Source organism: Gambusia affinis, linkage group LG01 (assembly GCF_019740435.1).
Source record: "Gambusia affinis linkage group LG01, SWU_Gaff_1.0, whole genome shotgun sequence".
Lineage (NCBI taxonomy): Eukaryota > Metazoa > Chordata > Actinopteri > Cyprinodontiformes > Poeciliidae > Gambusia > Gambusia affinis.
This window is the reverse complement of record NC_057868.1, coordinates 17,539,492-17,560,165: the sequence shown is the minus strand read 5'-3', so window position 1 is coordinate 17,560,165 and position 20,674 is coordinate 17,539,492. Positions and strand designations below refer to the sequence as shown.

Genomic DNA, 20,674 nt, shown 5'->3' with positions numbered 1-20,674 from the left:
TGTGGATGAATAAGCTGCAGCAATTTGACTGCTGGGCCAGTCTATCATGGTGAAGAACAAGGTAATATATGCATGATCATGGTTAAAGCTGCTGCTCCATCATTATCTCCAACCAAATCATGAAATAATTGGATCTTCACATCAGGTGAAGTGGTAGATTGGGGGATTGCAGGGTGAAAAACATGGATATACAGACGTTTGCTATAACTGTCTGCATAAAAGTCTGAAACTGTTTAGTTGAAAGTACAATTTTGGTTTTAGTTTTAGGCAGGGTAGGATAGACAAAGCACAAAAAATCCCAGGTCCAACATTTCTGCAGTGAAATCCTTGTCTTTTTTTCTCTGAATAACTAATTTTCTCACTTCCTGTAACAGGTTGCTGTGTTGCAACATAAATGTGTAAATTGAGATTTACTTCCACATATTTTTGCATCTATACAAATGGATTTGGTTTGACCTAAAAAAAATTCCTGTTTGTTTGTTTAGCATTAAGTTTTCAGTTGGGTCAGTACAGCCCTTAAACGTACTCTTCATACAAATAAAAATAACAAAAACAAGCATGTGCTTTATGTTTTTAAAGATTTTTGTGGCACTAGTGGCCTTTATCCACCAGTAGTTGGACAGACAGAAGGGGAAAACGTAGCAAATCTCCCAAGGGTGGGAATCGAACCAGGGTCAAACACTGTGAGGACTTGCCCTTCCAAGTGGTGCGCGTGCTCTACCACTGAGCCGTGGGATTATCAGAAATACTTGTTACCGAACCTCCGGTGTTAGCAAGCAAAGTGAAGAGGGTTTGGAGCAGAGCCGCGTTTTGAAACCTGGTTTAGAAGTTCTGGGCTGACTTTCTCTGACTTTTTAAAACATTCTCTGGAGAGCCACTCCCATGGCGGAGCGGAGCAGCAGGACGACCCAGCTCCGTCTCCAGTTCGGACACGAGGAGAGCTCGTTTCCAGGTTTTGCGGAATCGTTTTGACATCCCCTCCAGTGGAATGCGGTTTGGAGAGTTTTTGACGGAATAACCTGAAATTCGTCGACCGGGCCAGGTAAGACATCACCTGGCAGCTCCCTGAACAAAGAGCTTCTAAGATGGTGGGACACCTTTATTTTTTTCCGGACCTTTTTTTAGCTTCTACCGTCTATTGAAGAGAAGGAAACACCTGAACGAACACCTGCGTGACCGGACAATACCTGAGCTGTAAGGTGAATCCTAGTGGCCTAACCTCGCGTAACTTCAGGTCAGTTTCCTTTTAAGTTTTAATTGTCTACATTGAGCTACATTATTTACATAAGCAGCAGGCTTACGTAAATAAATAATAAAGTACTTATTGTTGTTTAAGCTTCAGAGATTAATTAAAATTTATGCTAAATTGATTTTCTGACTACGCAACATGTAAAACATGTAAAACTTTTAGGTTAACTGGGGTGTGTTTGTCAATTGAGATCCTTAAATTAATGTAAAATTGCATGCATTTGGACTGCAGTTTTAAATAGACCTATTTTAAAATATGTACTTTTGACCACTTTGTTAGATTCTAAAAGTAAAGGTATGTTTTAAAACAATTATAACTTTTAAATATATTCAAATATTATGAACATACTGTTTCCTGTCAAGAAACCAGTTTGAGCTTTTTTAAGGGTTTTCCCCATAAGATTTTCTTAAAGTTTCTGAATAGTTTTCTGTGGGAAAATCTTTTTTTATCACGACTTCCTTTTGCTGACCGTTCTCAGAAGATTTCTTAGAGATTAGTAATTAAGCAAAATCATTGAAGCGTTACAAGGCCTTTAAGCTCCAGGAATGAACTGGTGTTTAGTCTACTCAGATAGTAGGCCCATGTGCTTTGCAGATGAATCTTTTCACATCTTGTCACAAAGTATTTTATTAATCTAAAATGCAGTAGAATTCCAAATTGGAGAAAAATTATGGTTGCTTTTTAAAACGTTTTGAAATGTGGCATACAGTTGTGTGCAGTCTGACACTAAATAAAACCCAATTCAGTTGTCTGCCTTCAGAAGTCTTTATGTACTAATGAACCTCCATCAATATGCAACTCTTCTCTGAAGGCCTCAGAGGTTTGATGGAGAACAGTAGTGAACAAACAGCATCTGCAAGACCAAGGAACACAGCAGGCAGATCAGAGAAAAGATGGAGATCACTCAAGGCTTGATGTGCCACCATGTATCATGAGGGAAATGGTTGTCCAGGGTGATGTGCAGCGTTAGCTTGAGCTATGAATCTGCACCGACTACAGAGTTATTATGGGACCTTCACTTATTATTCTCTTATTGCTTGGGGTTTTGCCATATAACCTATCCCTTCCTAAGCTTCTCTCTGCTGTCTCTGCTAGTTGTTCTCCAAGGTTCACATCTATTTCTAAAAACATGTGCTAAGATGGTAAAAAAAATAAAATAAATCAAGACAAAGAAAAAAGCAGTAGAAACTTTCCCGAGTAGCATATCACCCACAGCCACTACAGCTTTGCTTTAGTTAATGTCACCATAAATATAAAAAATATAAAAATATGAATTTGAGAAACCTACGCAGTAATTTTTTTTAATGACAGGCTAAATTTAGCTGAATATTGCTTTTAGTTTTTCACTGTGTAACTTTACAAATGGCACCCCATACTCACAACCTGCTTTACTTGTCAAAGAGAAAGTTCTTTATCATTTTCCTGTCATCTGTCCATTTCGCAGCACCTGGTGTATGTATTGTCACAGAAAATCCAAAGTAAAATGTGTTGAAGTTTGTAAAAAAAAAAAAAAAAAACATTTTGCATTGACTCTGCTCACAAGTCTGGAATAATATTTTGCAATCTGAGGCCTGATCATGGGCCAGTGATGGGTCATCACAGTTTTTCAGCTAGAGTTTGCCACACAGTGCTATTATTCACAGAAACCAACCATCAGCAATTCTGAACCCGTTCTGTAAAGGTCACCTGCCTACAGCTGCTTTCATTTGACTTCACTCAGGCTTTTATGAAACTATAAACTCTCCAATCCTCCCAACACTGGCTTGACCTGGTTAGATTTCAAGATCTTTAGCAACGTTTTTTAATAACTGAATTTTGGCAAAAATCATCATATTTAGGCAAGACTTGCAAATAAAAGTTCACAGGAGTGTTGACAGCATGCTCGTTGTATTGTTTGAAATCGGCCCGCTGAGAAGGAGACCGACTCTAAATGCTCTGCATTTAAAGTCCTGAGCATTTGTCCTGTGTGTCATTAGCTGTCTGAGGGTTTCAGGGTATGTGATGGGGCAAGCACTGACAAATCTGTAGTCTGAATCCTTTCAAGTAGATTTCCCATGGGAAAAGCTGACATGTTGGGTTTTATCCAGGAAGCTGCTGATGAGGAAGATTATTTTTGGAAAATTCAAATAATGGTAGGGGAAAAGCTCGGGGCATTCCTATTTTATATATTTTGCTTCCAAGATGTTAGACTTTTTAATTTTTTAATTATTTTTTTCAGAATATTTCAAAGCGATCTTGATCAGTACGTCCCTTTCTACGGCATTTTTGTTGAACTTTTTTCTCTCATTATCTAAGCAATTTTGAAGGAATGTATTTTTTGTCCCTTATGTTATGACATGTGAGTCATCAGGCTACTAAGTCTAAACCCAGACAGTTTGCTATTCACACCTAGTAAACTTTGCAAAGTTCTTAGCAAAGAGCCTATTTTAATTCAGTTAATTTGAAAAGTAGATTTTTGAGCCCAAAGGAAAATTAAATGTTGTTGTAACTTATGTCATCCAAGTATCTTCAAGACTCGTTGTGGATGATGGTGCTGTGGACAGGAACGATTTCTGGTAGCAGTCTGTCCTGCAATGAATATGAAAAAGCCTCTGACTGAAGATGAAGACTGCTACCGCATGACTGCTTATCACTGTCATGATTGATAGAGAAAAAAAACAAACAACTTAACTTAGAAATTAGTTAAAAAGTCACAAAAAAGAAAAAAAAAAAGTACAAATTTAATGTAATTCCTAAAGACAGTCAAGTCAACTTAATAAAAGTCATAGCAATAGCTTTAATTAAGTGTATTGAACTTGGTGGCTAAAGTTGATACAACTTAAGTGAGTCAAAGCAACAAGGAATCAAGTTGAGTCATTTTGTTTTATTTTTTACTGTGTAACGGCTCAATATTGGGGCTGCAGAGATGATATTTGTCCTGGGTGACACCATCAGCTCTTGGCAAGCACTTCTAATTTCTCTCATTTGGTTTTGCTGCTCCTGTTTAAGTCTCTGTACGTCCAGCTGCACATTATCCAAACCAGAGCGATAAACCAACTGTCCAAAAAAAAAAACAAAACAATTTCTCAACTTAAAAAATAAAAGTATACAAAAATAAAAAATCTCAGTTAACATAACAGAGCTACTCCAATATTCTGCCACTATAAGTAAAGTAATTATAGAGTGTGATTCTTAAGTCTCTTTCAGGTTGCGTATCAGTGCTTTGGAAAGTTTTTTCTGTTTTCTGAAGACTGGACCTTTCAATGCTTCTTATTGCTGTAGTAGGTTTCTAGTAATGAAATGCATCTTTTGTTTGAAAAAAGTCCGTTTTCATTTTTTAGGACAGCACTGTTCAGGTACCACAAGTAAAAATGAATGAGAAATCAGCCAAAGTCCAAAGAAAGATCTGTTAATCAAAATCACATTGAATATGGTAAATCTTTGTTGGAAGTAATGTATATAAAGAGTGGCTTAAAATATTTTCACAGTACAGGGAGCGCAGTAAGGCAGCACAGAGATCCATAAACAGGGATGTGTGAAGCTATAGGAAGGATGTTTACACTGGAGTCTGTGGCTTCTAAAAGATCATTAAAACCTAAAGGGCAATTTGAGTCGTGTAGATGGCCTACAATCCAGACCAGACCACCTCAAAAATGTTATGTGCTTCTAAAAAGAACATTCCTAAGTGTCACCTTCTCCAGACTTTCTGTGATCCAGGTTAGAATCTGTGAGGAAAGTTGCAAAGCTACAGAATTTTAGTGGTTCGACAACCGGAAGAAACACCAACACTGCAACCACAAGGCTGAAAAAAATCTGCATAAAAACGTACTTTTCTTTCTTTTTTTACCTCCTGTTTAACTGCAGATAGCATCCACCTTAGTCATTTTTATTATCAGCTCATAGTGCAATCAGCTAAAAGCTATAAAATACCACCATCGTTTATTTTTAGAATTTTACTTTATAAGGACACGCTGAAATTAACTACAGGACCTGAATTTTTTAAAAATCTAACTTCAGATGTTCACCGTCAGATTTCATTGTCATTACATATTAAAGAAAGATGAAGTTACTGAATTTATCAGGTTAAAACCAATGATTAATCAATTGGACCGCCTGTATTAAAGCAGGAGTTTTGGGAGTTTGTTGGCTCAGAGCAAAACAGGTGCAAACACAGCAATTTGAAAGACTGATTAAGTTGTACAAAAACAAATATGTCAGGCGTGTTTCTATAAAATGTTAAATAGTGGAATGTGATGTGGAACTGGTTACTTGTTTGAGTACACTTATGTTAAATTCTAGTCCATTTTCTGTACCTGACAATGAAGGATGAAATTTGCATGTTCTTCAAAAATGGAAGAAAGAGAAAAACCAGAGGAGAAAATGAATGAATAATGAAAAAGCATTTGCTCCACAGAGAGAGATGGGGAAGTGCAGACTAATTTTTCTTTAAATGATTACAAGAATGTCTTGGAGTCTGGAAATAAAATGATCAAAGAGACCAAAATGAAAACAAAACAAACTATAAGTCAACTTTGAACATTTATTATTTTATTGTTTCAGGTCCCATCATGTCTTCTCGCCTCCTTGGATTCAGACCATCGTCTGTGTGTTTCCTGCTCAGTGTCGTCCTGCTGCTGTCCTCAGGAGTTCATGGCCAGGGTAATATTCTTTGATCCTTTAAAGTTACAAGAAAGTCTAGAAATTTTGATCCCATTTTTATGTAAATGTCCCAATTTTAAGATGCATTTTTGTGTTTAACTGCTTTTTCGTCTGTGAAAACTCTGGAGATGAGCTTGCAAGAAGGAATTCTTTAAAAAGTCAAGAAAATTATGAACAACCCTGACCATTCTCTTCACGAGACTTTCTTTGGAAAACAGTGTCTTCAGTCAGAGGCTTCTTCAAATTTGCTGTAGTACAGACAGCTACAAGAGATCTGTCCTGCCAACAGTCATCACTGTCTACAATAACACTTTGAAGAATTTGAATTAATGAGTCAGAACAACATTTAATTTCCCTTGGGACCAATGAAGTATTTTTGAAATTTGAATTTGAGTTTGAAATTTCCAAACAGGTTTTTGTAAGTCACAAAATAGAGATGAGCACAGATGCTGTTTTCTTCTGCATGTCTGGAAATGCTATTGTTATTAGAGGCTCTCTTTGAATCCTTGACCTTTTCTCTGCAAAGACCCATCAGATCCCTTGTGGCCCCGCCCCCTTGTCCATGGTTGAAGACGGTCTGCGTAAATCCGAGTGAGAAAAGGAGCTGTTGAGTGCTGGAGGTTCACAGACCAGCTGTAAACAGTCTGCTGGGATTCACCATGCTCATGTTTGCTCTCCTCTGTCTTCCTCGTTTCCGCTTTCCCCTCCCTCTATTACACCACTACATGTTACATTCAGTACCCTGTCATACTGTAACTGAGTGACGCTGCTCTGACATGCCCTTTGACCCTCCTGGCGTCCTGTTCCTGCTTCTGCTGCAGTCCAGAGGACAGGGCTTGCTTTGATGGATGGGGGGCAGCTGGAGATGAGGACGTATAGAGGGCAGGACGACAGGCACATGAAAGACACCACTTGTTGGGAAACCCCTGCTGGAAATTATGCAGATGAAGTCAGAACAAGAGAGGGATTTGATTTGTGTAGGAGGAAGTGAGAGGGGCTAGACCGCCATGGGAGAGCGAGAGGAACCAAGATAGCATCCCAGTTTGAGCCTTTGATCTTAAAAAATCCTGAATAATCACATCAACAACAGACAGAGATCCTTTTTAAATCCTAAATGTTGATCTTTTCCAAATCTTTGTTACCGCCAAGGTCGTCTGAAGCTGACCGTTCTGTCTGAGGACCGATTGCAGATGAAGTGGAAAGAGGCCGATGGTCCCGTTCAAGGATACAAAGTTCGGGTCAGAACAATGTCAGGTAAGAATATTTTCCAAGCTCTGCTAAACGGGTGAAAGTTATAACTTCTAAGATTCACTTATAAATATATTAGTCTATAAATAGTGTTGGGATGACCCCTGCTTTATGTTCAGAGTGAAGTATGTTGGACTATCAAAAGTTTCATGTTTCATGTTTCATAAAAATAAATAACAGTGTGAAGTGAAAACTTTGAATAAAAACAGGAAAGGTCACGTTTGGCAGTATTTCAGATATTTAAAACATAAAACTAATCAATCATTATCAATATTGACAATTATTGATATCAACTAATCTGAAAGGCTTATATTGTGATACATTTTTGGTTATATTGTCCAGCCTTTTGTTGGTATATTCCATTATATACAACAAATTACATTGAAATTTGTGACAATGTGGCAGAAGGTAAAAACATTCAAGAGATATCAATAGTTTTGCGAGGAACTAAACAGCTTTCACCATTGATTGAAAGGACAGCAGGATACAGATTGATGAGTCATTCATTTTCCTTCTAGAAGAGCAGCAACCAGAGCTGATGCTGACCACCAGCCGAGGCCGGGCAACAGTGGCGGGACTGGACTCCAGTCAGGAATACTCCCTCCAAGTCTTCGTTCTGAACGGGACGACAGAGAAGCTTCTGGCAAAAAGGCGATTCACTTGTAAGAAACTCAGCATCAACTATGGATTAAATTACAGGACATGTTTATTTAGGACCAGCTTTTGAAACATTTTAAAGTAATTTAGTAGGACATAATATGTCTAGTATGAGAGCAATTATTCGAATGGATCTTGAAAAGTTTGACATTAGTGGTTAGGTTGTGGACAGAAAATAAGAGGTGCACTGACTACAGTTTTAATATCAGTGGATAAGATTGGCTTTTTGTTATGACCTAAAGGAACTTAAACATCTACAGGCCAGATAGGATGAAAAACAGTGGAAGAAACTCTGGAAATACAGCTTGTTCAGCTCGTAATTCAGCTGAAAGCTGCGTTTCCATTACAAATGTGTGCAAAACTTTGTCAACTTTCTGCTAATGTCAAAACAAAAACACAATTTCGCAAATGCAGTGTTTCCATTAAATAAGAAGCGCAATTAAAATATTGCGTGAATAAGTTTGTTCACGTGATTACCGGTAGTTCAGTAGGTATGCAGCCCCACCAGCCTCCTTCCACTTCCTGTTGTCTTTTTCATCTTTTCTGTAGTAGCATACGGTTGTTGACCGTGACCGTGTGACTCAAGTGATGCAAAAAAAAAATGTTTCATTTCAGTTTTGTGAACCACGAATACACAGTCTCACTCTCAGTAAGTATAAACACATTTTGATTACAGACACGCCCTTAAATTGATTTTAAAGCTGCTTCATACAGTATAATGAGTTTAGTGTCTCCTAGATTGTGAATTATCCATCCTGGACAACCCAAACTCAGCCTTAATGATGGCCTTTGGCATACACTGTGACAGAATTAGTAGGGCTGGAAGATATTTTAAGGATTAGGGTAAGAGTGACGGATAGAAACTCTACTGTCTTCTTTTACCATCTGCAGAAGTAAAACTGATCCAGATCTGAGGTACACGCCGGCTGATTTCCCCCTGATTTGTGAAGGCCTTTCATATTGTATGTTTTTAGTGAGCCTGATGGATTTCTGCCCTGGGGCATAGTGTAACCTTCAGGTACTTGCAAAACGCCCAGCTGGTAGCAGGTTTCTGTGATGGCTTGAGCGTGTTCAGGCACATTACAAAGAAAACACCCTGACTGGAAATTTGCAGCACTCTAGCTGTCAGGCTGGAAGTATGGCAGTCTGGGAATTCCTTCCTGATGTGTCTTTGTCTTTTGGATTTTTTTTTCACTCCCTCAGGGTCTTGTTCCCAGTCAGAACCAAGGTTACACTGGATTCCCGTTCTTAGGAATTCCTTACCTTTAAATATGTGAACATCGGGTGATTTTAGAACAGTTGTATTTTTTGTGTTGTGGTAATTTATAGAATTTATTTTTCACCTATGAGCACCTGAAAAGTAATGTGTAAGATACATTTTGGGTAATTACACTGAACTTTGTGTTTTGCAGTGGAGGGTCTGCGAGAGGAAGAGATGATCCGCAGCGGTAGCCGTGAGAACCGTAGGAAGTTGATTCCAGGCGGGTCGGGCTCGGGGGATCTGGACGATTCGACGGCTGTTCTGCTGGACCTGCCAACAGTTCTGTTTCCAGACCCCACTCTTACCACTGCTGCCACCGTCACAACTGCAGGTGCTATATGCTAGCAGGTTAAAATAATACTTTGATGAACCCAAAGACTCAAGTCAGAGTAAAATGACTAGAGAACTAACAACATGAGACAAGTCAAAGATTTTAATATAACTTATGCAGAAAGACTTGTGGGAAGATGCAAAGGTATAAATTAATTGGCAAGTTGTTTCAATTTAATTTAGTTTTTTTTTTTTTTCCAAGCCTTCCTTGCCATAACTAAACATACAATTACATGAACACAAAGAAAGAAAGAAAAAAGTGGCAAACACATACAATATGTAAATAACTCAAAATACAATAAAAGTAGTACAGGGTCACAAATTCTGGACAGTTCATCACATATGAATTGTCCATTTAACCCAGATCTTTTCACAAAAAGTACTGACATTTCTGATGGTGGAGATTAGATGTTTCTGGCAGACATTATCAATGTGGTTTTAGGTATGATGCGCTTGCATGAAAATTTGTGGAATCTCTCAAAAGTGACTGATAAAAACATGCAATGTTAAGGCTGCACCAAGTGAGAGATGTGAAAGATATAAATCCAGCAAACAAGAAGAGATTTTGTATCCCTGTTTCTATAAACGACAAATAAGCCATAAATACTGCTTATCTTAAGGGAAAATGTTTATTTATTAGAAGCAAAGTCAGGGTTTTTTTCCTCATTTTCACTTTGATGTTTTTCCTGTATTACCCCAGCTTCTCTGGGAACAACCTTTGCTTATCTTACTTTAACCCCACCCATGTATTTACCATTACCTCTGCTCTCCAGAGCCCTCAGCCACAGAAAGCGCTTCCGAATACCCTGATGAGCCCCCAGAGAAAAGCACCAGAGAGAAGAGGAAGAGGAAGAAAGAGAAGGAGCAACATAGTTCCACTGTGCAAAACAAGGAGGAGCATGGGATGAAACAGGGTAAAATCCCAAATCACAGAAAGACACACATTTCTGCAGAAAAAATTAAAGAAAAACTTGTGGGAAAATTTTACTGTTCAGTTTCTGTTTAAGATTAAATTATTTCAGTAATATTATGAGATTGAAGTCATAACATTGCAAGAAAAAAGTCATAATATTATGAGAATGAAGTCATAATATTTGGAGAAAATTAAATTATATGAGAATAAAGTTATCATAATGAGAATAAGTCATGTTACAAATATAGACTCAGACAATAATTAAAATCACAAAAATAAAGTTTTAACTGGACAAGATCAAAATCGTACAAATATAAGGTTAAGTCAAAATAATATGAGAATTTAGCTGTAAAAATGTCAGAATAAAATCATATTACAAGAACTAAGTCATTATACTATGAGAATAAAGTTGTAACAATATGAGAACTAAGTCATATAATTTCAAGAAGAGTCATAATATTGCCAGAATAAAGTCATAGCACTATGACTTTATTCTGGCAATATTATGACTCTTCTCAATATTTTAATTATTTTTCTTTTCTAATACTCCATCGTAGAACACAGCTGTACTGAAAAGAAAAAGTTATTCTAAACAAGTTCAAGTTTAGCGGCAAACATTTGCATTAACTATGTCTAAAAAATACACGCTAGAATATTCAGAGCAGTAAGTGCTGGTTCGGAGCTTGATGACAGTGTTCACTGATAGGTGATAATGACAGGCCGTCCTGTGTAGCTGCAGGGTACATGTGTCCTTTGGATACACATGTCCTCTGTCTCCTCTTTGATCTTAGGAAGCTCTGAGACTCAGCACATGCATGGAAACCCACTCCAGTTCATGTATGCAACCTGTCAGCATGTTTTGCTATGCAAAAGCTCACACATCTTCAGGTTTTTCACATTTTGCTACATTCCATCGCCAAATGTTAATGCATTCACGTGAGAGCTCATGTGACAGGCCAATGCAACTAGACAGCATATAAATGTGAAGCAGAAGACAATTAACAAATGGCTTTCAAGATTTTTACAAGTAGCAATCTGAAAAGTGTGGCTTGGATTTGCAATCAACCTTTTAATTTATATTTATAGAAATTAGTGTTAAACCGCTGTTCATAAAAAAAAACAACTATCTATTATGATCTAAACACAATTCTTATCAAACTTACAAAAGACTAAATTCACACTTTTTAAGTAATCAAAGTCTAACCACTTTACCCAGGAGGTTCTTAACTTTACAAACTTCATTCAATGATGCCTTCCTCCTAACTACTTGGTCACATGATTGTTTTTCTTACCGTTTCCTAGAAACAAGAGGCACCTCAACTTATCCCAGTGTCCCCATGTATTGTTGCCTTAATATTCTGTGAACTTTGACCTGTCTAAATCTATCTCTGTGTCTTGGAGTTTAGGCTTTCCCCAGAGGAAGCCATATGAGTGTGAGAGTGACGCGGCAGCAGACATCATGCTGTTGGTTGACGGTTCCTGGAGCATCGGACGCACCAATTTCAGGCGGGTCAGAGACTTCCTGGAGGGTCTGGTGACGCCGTTCAACATTGGACCAAACCACATTCAGATCGGTGAGAACAGTAGGAATCAACTGGTTCTCTATCTGAAGCTAGACCCTCTGAAGGAGAGAAAAATCTGGCAAATATTAGTGTACTGTGTGCTGCAGGGTTGACCCAGTACAGCGGAGACCCTCGCACTGAGTGGCACCTGGGTAACTTCACCACAAAAGAGCAGCTGTTGGAGGCAGTGAGGAATTTCAGATACAAAGGAGGAAACACGTTTACAGGTAGGGAAATTCAGCTTCAACTGCTCTCATGTCTGCCAGTGTGTAACCAGCCGGTTTTCTCCCAGGACAGGCACTGCTCCACGTCATGGAGGAAAACATGAAGCCTAAGGCAGGAGCGCGAGCCAGTGCACCATTTTTTCTGGTTCTGTTGACTGATGGGAAGTCTCAGGACGATGCCATTGCAGCAGCTAACCGGCTGAAGAATGCAGGCGTGGAAATCATCGCTGTAGGTGAGAGTGAAAAACATTGCTTTGAATTTTGAGTTTATCCCGAAAGCATGCACCTTGTGTCTCTTTTTCTACATTATTTACAGTGTGTTGTTATTTGTAATATCCCAGAATGACAACGTATAAAAAGTTGCACATTTGTTAAAAAAAATTAAGAAATGAAAATCCGATCCACATAAGTATTCACACTAGCAAAGGACACTCAGCTGCATCATGTTACCACTGATCATCCCTCAGATGTTTCTACAACTTGACTGGAATCCACTTGTACTGAGTTACATAAGGTCTTACAATTTTCATTGCAGAAACCAAGCAATTTAGGCAAAAGAGGGGGAATTGTCTATAGAGCTTTTAGACTGCATTGTATCAAATCACAAATTTTCTTAACAATACCACAGAGCTTTTTGGGAACAACAAATGGCCCAAAATTGCTAGTTACAGTCACTGACCATAATGTGCAATCAAAGAAGAAGAGCTCTGGCCAAGGATGTGTCCAAGAAACCAATATTAGAGCTCAGTTGTTCTCTTGCAGAGATTGGAAAACCATCCAGGAGGTCAACCAGAGCTTATGTATGCAATCTATGGTAGAGTGTGTAGAATGTACGGTAGAAGGAAAAATGTAGTTTTTAATGTAGTATCTTCATTCCAGATACCCTGTAAGCTCTTATTTAATGGCATTATCCCCTGTGTTCATTTTACAATCTTTGTTTTTTCATTCTCTAAAATTTTGTCTTACGACCTTTAATTTTAACTCTGCTTAGATGCCTTTTCTTCTGCCAATGAGGTTGATAAATTTTATAAGTTTGTGTTTTTTAGGTGTGAAAAATGCTGATGAAGCTGAATTGCGGCAGGTGGCATCAGAGCCAGTTGATCTGAACGTCTACAACGTAAATGATTTCCCCCTGCTCAGCAAGCTGGTCGCTCGGCTGGTTCACATTCTGTGCAGGAGGATAGAGGACCGTGGCATCTCAAAACGTAGCCCACACGTCTGTCTACCTACACACAGACTGTTTGTCTGTGTGCTCAAACTGATTGTCACCTGAAATGAAAAATATGTCATCTTAAGGTGTGATTCGTTGTATTTTTAGGAATGGAGCCTGCACCCACCACACAGCCCGGCCTCTCCTTTCCCAGTCCTACTGATCTGCGGTTTTCCCAACTTGGATCCAGACAAGTGAAGCTGCACTGGACCAATCCTGCCCAGCCTGTCCAGCAGTACAGAGTGGTTTACCACAGTGCTGAGAGTCAGAGTCCACAGGAGGTTAGAACTACACCCTTACATCTAGGCATGCATGATACATAGGCTTTAACGGCTGATGTTGGCTACTTTGTCAGTATCCGTTTGATGAGTAAAAGTGGGCCAATATTAATCAATATTTCTTTCCATCTTATTGTTGTGTATGTTTTGGGGGGGCATTAACCATGTGGTGTTTACTTGGTCATGTGACAGTGATAGTAATACACCACTGGAGTGTTTTAACTGAAGCAGAGAAGCTGCATATTTAAACAACTCTGGAAAAAATTAATAGACCACTTAAAATGATCAGTTTCTCTGATTTTTACATTTTATAGGGATATATTTGAGTAAAATGAACACTGTTCTTTTATTCTGTGAACTACTAACAAGAAGAAATTCCAAGCAAAAAATTTTTATTTATTTGCATAAAATGAGAAATGGTCAAAATAACGAAAAAGAAGCAGTGCTTTCAGATCTCAAATAATGCAAGGAAAACAAGTTTATATTCAGTTAGAAACAGCGATACTAATGTTTTAGTTCAGAAAGAGCTCAAAAATTTATATTTGGTGGAATAACCATGAGGTTTTCGATGGAGCTCAGTGAGTGGTCTCTTAATTTTTTCCAGAGCTAGGCTATTGTTGCCACAATTAAAATAATGTAGGTAAGGTAGATTGTATTTTTATAAAGCTACAAATTTTCAGAAAACTACAACAATCTACCCATTTCTTCATGTGACTGTAAAAATGTGTCTGCAGGTGGTTTTATCCGGCTCTGAATCCACTGTTCTGCTCGATGGCCTCTCATCTCAGACACTCTATCACATCTCCATATTCCCTGTGTACACCAGCAGCGTTGGCTTGGCCCTCAGAGGAACTGTCACTACATGTGAGCATGACATAGCTGATGAATATGGTATTTTATGGGAATTGAAAGGGGCTTCCTCTTCAGATTAGGACAAAAAACAAACAAGTCTTTCCATTAGACATCATCAATAAGTTACTGTTTGCGTGAAGGAAAGGTTTATGGATGAATTCTTATTTCAAAGATCGGTAAGTAATTGTATAAAATGAAGGACAATTGATTACAGTCTTAGTATAATTTGAACAAACCATACTACAGATTCAAAAGGCTTTTTATATTTTAAATATGAACATGTTAAGCTGTTGTTGTGAAATTATTTAGATTCTTAAAAATATGTATGCATCCATTGTTTGTACATTCAGTGACATTCTTTGCTAGTTTTAAGAAACACAAGGCTGGGAAACATCAGCAGAACAGGGTTACTGTTTTCAACAAACAGAAGGAAAGAAATGTATCAGAAAATATCAGATGGGCATCAACACCAGTGTGTTGCTTCGTTGTTAAAGGCTCGATTTAGCTGAGAGGGAGTATGTTGCTCTTAAGTTTCCTATTTACAAGTGGATTTGGGACTTTTAGAATGCTTTTGCTAGCTCCTCGAGAGCTACCGTCCTCAACTTTTAGATGCATCCCTACTCCTACAGACCTGCATCAAATGGCTCAATTGGCTCACCAAAAGTTATTCAGCTTTGAATAGGCCTGGTAACAGGGGATTCATTTGAGTCAAGTGGTTTGGAACAGGGATGCATCTGAAAGTTGAAGGATTGTAGCTCTGGAAGACTGGGGTGGAGCACCCTTATACTAGTGCCTTTATTAGGTACAATACGAGATGTAAAACAAAAAAAAAAGAAATTTGCTGATTGATTACTGTGTTTGGATGTGGAATAAAAGAGCATCTATATCTTTGAATTCTTGTTTGATGCAGATTATATAATCTTCCTGCACGAAAATGACTCACATTCTCAAAATTTCATGGTCCAGACTAGAAATTTAAAGCAGACCAAAATGATCCACACAGTTTAAAGCACAAACACAAATCATACAAACAAAAACTGGTGGAATTCTATATTGGATGCCACATTGTTTTATATTCTGTCCTCATTGTTATTCTTACTGCTTCTTCTTCAGTGCCTCTGGCTATGCCAACCAACTTGGAAGTGACTCCCTCCTCTTACAGTACTTTGCAAGTAAGTTGGAGTCCAGCTCCTGGTGCGACTCATTACATGATTCTGTACTCAGCACTCAGCGACGGAGAGCCTGAAGATGCAAAGGAGGTAAGGAGTGAAAATCTAATATCAGAATTTACTCAAATCAAAAATTAATCAAATTTAAAAAATCAGTATTTTTAAGGAACACTATTACGTATTTTCCAGACACAGTGCCATTTTATAACACAATCAGGTAACATAGTGTTATGACATAATGCACTTTGGCTTATTTACTGGGAAGAACTTCCTGATAAGGAAGGTTTCTGAGCAGGTGTTTTTCTTATAGAACTGATAATGGAGGTTTCAGAGGAGATGTTCTCCTTTCCTCCGAAACTCCTTTGAACTGGATTTGATTTAGGGACAGAGGTACCAATTAACCAGAGATGGGAAAGACTGAGAGAAACTCCCTACAGGAGAGAACTGGGTGTAAGGCATTGTGTATGTGATTGAAAAGATATAGAAGAAGAATTGTATGTGTTAGGTTTCACTTCTTCCTCTTCTCCCCTTTCTTCTCTTTCTTGCTGATATCTCAGAATCAATATTTTTCTTTTTACTCTGGTCTTCTAAATAAATACTTGAAAAACAAATGTGCATTTCTCCGATTAATTCAGTGTTTCACTATTATTAAGAAAATTTACTATAATATTTACCTGATTGTGCTATAAAAATGCTTCGTGTAACAAATATCACTTAAAAGAAATTTGACTTTGTAATTTAATGCCTTGAAATTGGGCCTCTGTCTCCTTAAGAAACTCCTGCTCTTTCTGAAATTCTGCGTTCAGGATGTCATCATCACTACATAGCTCCTCTACTAACTCTTTAAGAACAAGAGTTTTTTTTCTACAATCTGAACAGCACTAGCAATGTGTGGCATGGCATACAGGTGATTGCAAACAACAGTGGGGCCCAAGCTTCCAGCAAGGATGACACTGACTCCCCAAATTACCTTGACATGGCAGGTTTGAGGCACTGAACAACAACCCAGCATTGAAAACAGTGCCAAGGCTGGAAGAGCAGCCCTGCAACTGGAAAGAGCCAGTTGTAACCTCGTAGAACCATGAAAGAAAAAAACATGAATGAGGCGTCAGGATTAGACAAGATCCTAGGGAAAATACTCAGGGACCAATAGTCTCGGTCCTGACAGACATTAAAGCAGCTCTCCAAACCAGGCTGTTGCACCAAAATGTTTCAATCAGGCCATTATCACACTAATGTCAGAAAGGTCCACAGTAACCAGTCTGAATGATTATCGACCCGTAGCACTCGCTCAGATGATGGTGAAGAGGCTGAGGAAGCTGCACATAACCTCCCATCTCCCCAGTTCGACCAATAGGTCTGATTTAATCAAACTTTTAATTATTTATTGCAATAAATCGCAAAAAACAAAACAAGAGCTAATAGAAGAATGAGCCGTTTGGCATCGGCAGGAGATATTTTATTAAATGTATTTCCCTTTCAAATGTGGCACCATTTAAGTGGAAATAAACAAATTTCCAACGGTAAAAGATTTATTACCAAGAAGAACTTTTACGACAAAGAAATATTTGACCAAACATTAAAGATCTATCGAACCGTTGCAAATTTACAAGCCTTTCCCCTAAATGTAGATGCTTCTATATCTAACTCCTAACTGGAATAATTGCAGGCAACATGATTCAGCTTTGGTCAAATCTAATATATTAGTATATAATAAACTGTGATTTTTAAAAAAAATTTATTTTTTGGAAGAGAATAACATGGCTCCAGCCCTAATTTAATGTTTTATATCATTTATGGACAGGAGAAATTCAGCGCAGGCCAGACAGTGGTGGAGCTTGCAGGCTTGCTGCCAGAAACAGACTACTCTGTCACTCTTTATGCTCTCTATGACGAAGAGCCCAGTGATCCAGTCACTTCAGTCTCCTGCACACGTAAGTGATTCCCTGAGCATTCTCATTAGCACTCCCATCTCTGTGTCTTATTTTAACTGAAATATTTTTTCACTTCATCCTGTTTTTCCTAAATCCGGGACCCTCCGGATCCTTAAGTACCCCTCCCAGCTCCGGTTGGAATTCACTTCCCGATTGTAACCCACAGCATGGTAAAGGTGAGCTGGGTCCCTGGTGCTGTGGATGTCCCAGGCCACAGAATCACCTACAGCACCAATCATGGCAGTGACACCAAGCGGGTAAAATTATATTGTGTTCATTTATTTTTCATTTATTCCTACTTCTGCTTCAATCTTTGGTGTCATCAGCTAGCCTCACAACAGAGCTGTTTCTATGTCTAGATATCCAGAATCATAATCAGCTTTGTTCACCACAAGGAATTTGTCTTCTGTTCCACTTTGCTCTCAATAAAGAGATTTTAAAGATAAATAAAGAATTATTGGGAATACTGTTATACATGTCTATATCCATTGTTTTTACATTGAGCAACTTTCTTTGTCCATACTAAGAAACATAAGGCTGAGACATCAGAAGTACAGGGTTAATATTTTAATGAAACAGAAGAAAAAAAGTAGATCAGGAAACTTCATATGAGCAGCAATACCAGTGTGTTGCTTCATTGCTAAATGAAGCAACACACTGAGATGGAGAGTGTCACTCTTAGGTTTCCTGGTTCTGAGTTGTGGACCATTGTGGAAGAGTAGATGCAGGGAAATAGAATAAATGGGGATCCGAACAAAAGAAATAAGTTAGACATTACAGAGGATTCTGTGCTTTTAGAATGTTTTTTGTTAAAACAAACATCATGCACTATGGAAATTACTTTCAAGGTACTTCAGTACAAATAGCTGCATGTATGTATATCTATCTCCATGTGGGAAAGCATTATCTAAGCAGATAAAAGGAATGTCACATCTTCACTGATCGACACTGATTTCTTTTCAAGCATCATGAAAGCGATACTGAACAATAACAGTGGGTTTGATATAGAATGTCAGGTACATTTGCTCTAATCTTCTGTTGTAGTTCAACATTAGAAATGTAAGATTATTGACATTTTTTCCATTTGTGTTGAAATATTTACTTTTCTAAGTTTCAATACAGGTCTATGACTCCTTATAACAGCATAATACACATTTATACTAGTTCATAGATAGCTTAGCATGTGAAAATGTTTGAAATGTTTTTTTTCCCAGATGGAGGTAAAAGGCCAGAACTCTGTTGTGCTGCAAAGCCTTTCATCTCTGTCCCGATACCTGGTTTCAGTCCAGTCCCACTACCCGCAAGGCCTGTCTGCAACACTCACCAGTAACATCACAACACGTAAGTCAACATACACACACATATCCAGTCTCTGATTCTTCTTTTTGGGGTTTTCTTCACCACCTTTTTCCTCTCTGCCAGTGAAGGTGCCTTCTCCATCCGATCTCAAGGTGACTAATTTCTCAGGCAGTGAAATTATGGTACGCTGGGCAGCAGCAGCAGATGATGTGGTCTATTACCTCATCAAATGGATCTCTTTAAGTGAAGGAGACCTGAGGCAGGTGAGGAGGGAAAGGCAAGGCAATCTTCTAAAATGTCTTTAAATTGTTGCTATATACATATATATATATATATATATATATATATATATATATATATATATATATATATATATATATATATATATATATATATATATATATATATATATATATATATATATATATATATATAATACGTATATATATATGTGTTTGGGTTCACGTGTGTTGTAGCTGAAGGTGAATGGAGACAATGAAGGAGCGATCCTGGAGGGAGTGGAAGAGGATAAAGAATACCAGATCTCTCTGTCTGCACTTTATGGAGATGGAGCTCAGAGTGAGGCTGTTGCCATTCGATACAGTACCTGTAAGTCCAACATATTTATCTACACACTTTACTGTGCGAAAATGGTAAACCACCCACTAATTCAATTTGCCTCTCTTTATATGTCTTTATTATTTCTCAAGGTTTTCTAAAGGTTTTCAATATATACCTATGAGTTCCATCAAAAACAAAAAAAATTTTGAGAATAATAAAATAAAAAATGTATGAGTTTCAAATGTTGAAAATTGTTGATGTTTGAAATTCTGAATTTTCACAGTCAGTCATGGCTGTGAGATATTAACAAAATATGACTTTTGCATAAAAATTGGAAAAGAAAAAAATTTGGATCTTGAAATTGCAAACGAGTGCCAATACCACAGTGTTGCTTCAGAATTTATAGGCTCAAGTCAGAGTATTGCTTTCAGAATATCTAGCACCACAAGAACCACAGCTGTTAGGGTGTCGCTTTTTATAAGGAGCACAAATAAGTGCACACACTTCAACTGTATAAGAAATAGTTTTGATGTTTCTGACATTTGCTATACCTTTAGTCAGACTGTTTTTCACTACTTAATTCTCAGTTAACATCTTGCAAGTTTTCATTTCTATAGGCAAGGTATCCTAAAAAAGGCAGATTATTTTGATTTCTCATATAATATGTTTTTTATGTTAAGATGCTTCACATCAAAAGCTGCATGTCTTTTTCAGGTAATTGTTTGCATGTGATGGCATCGTTCAAATGAAAAAGATTTGAGGCCTCATAATAATAAACTTTTAGTCCTTTACTTAAATAACACCAGAATGACTCGGCTGCATCAGGAATAAACTGATAAACCTTCCACAAAATGTTCCAGTGGTTATTGAAACACCGTCTCTGCTGCCAGTATTGTTGTAAATGCATTATATATCAGTTGAAACAGTCGGACTTGAACTTTTGTTATAATTTACATTTACAGAATGTTGAGTGTAAAAGTAAATAAATGTTATGTATGGGATGATACAAATAACTGCAAGAAATAATTAGATATCTATGTTTACAATGATTGTTATAAACTCTTTTTGTTTAGAATTATATTTTATGATGTTTTTTGGTTTTATTATTAATATGTTGTATGTAGTTTTATTCAGTGTTTGAATAAAACTACATTCCTTATGTTTATTAACTTTGTTTATGTTGATGCGCTTTTCTAAAAACAGAAGAATTTCAAATTTTTTTAATGTATTTGAAACATAAAATGTTGTGGGGGGAATGAGGAAGAATAGAAACACAAGTGATATGATGA

The 20,674-nt window shown here is 37.6% G+C and overlaps 1 protein-coding gene across 1 annotated transcript in view; it reads left to right on the top strand.

Moving 5' to 3' along the window:
• Positions 1–680: 680 nt before the first annotated feature.
• The window catches only part of LOC122840438 (collagen alpha-1(XIV) chain), a 30,707-nt gene continuing 10,713 nt past the window's right edge, over positions 681–20,674 (top strand). The window contains exons 1-18 of the mRNA XM_044132878.1: positions 681–1,234; positions 5,789–5,887; positions 7,037–7,141; positions 7,654–7,797; positions 9,205–9,384; positions 10,157–10,297; positions 11,703–11,870; positions 11,966–12,085; positions 12,151–12,315; positions 13,129–13,287; positions 13,401–13,573; positions 14,305–14,434; positions 15,536–15,681; positions 17,396–17,525; positions 17,643–17,782; positions 18,740–18,866; positions 18,948–19,087; positions 19,301–19,433. Coding sequence (XP_043988813.1) covers positions 5,797–5,887; positions 7,037–7,141; positions 7,654–7,797; positions 9,205–9,384; positions 10,157–10,297; positions 11,703–11,870; positions 11,966–12,085; positions 12,151–12,315; positions 13,129–13,287; positions 13,401–13,573; positions 14,305–14,434; positions 15,536–15,681; positions 17,396–17,525; positions 17,643–17,782; positions 18,740–18,866; positions 18,948–19,087; positions 19,301–19,433 — 2,392 coding nt within the window. The 5' untranslated portion in view covers positions 681–1,234; positions 5,789–5,796. The remainder of the gene's footprint in view (positions 1,235–5,788; positions 5,888–7,036; positions 7,142–7,653; positions 7,798–9,204; positions 9,385–10,156; positions 10,298–11,702; positions 11,871–11,965; positions 12,086–12,150; positions 12,316–13,128; positions 13,288–13,400; positions 13,574–14,304; positions 14,435–15,535; positions 15,682–17,395; positions 17,526–17,642; positions 17,783–18,739; positions 18,867–18,947; positions 19,088–19,300; positions 19,434–20,674) is intronic.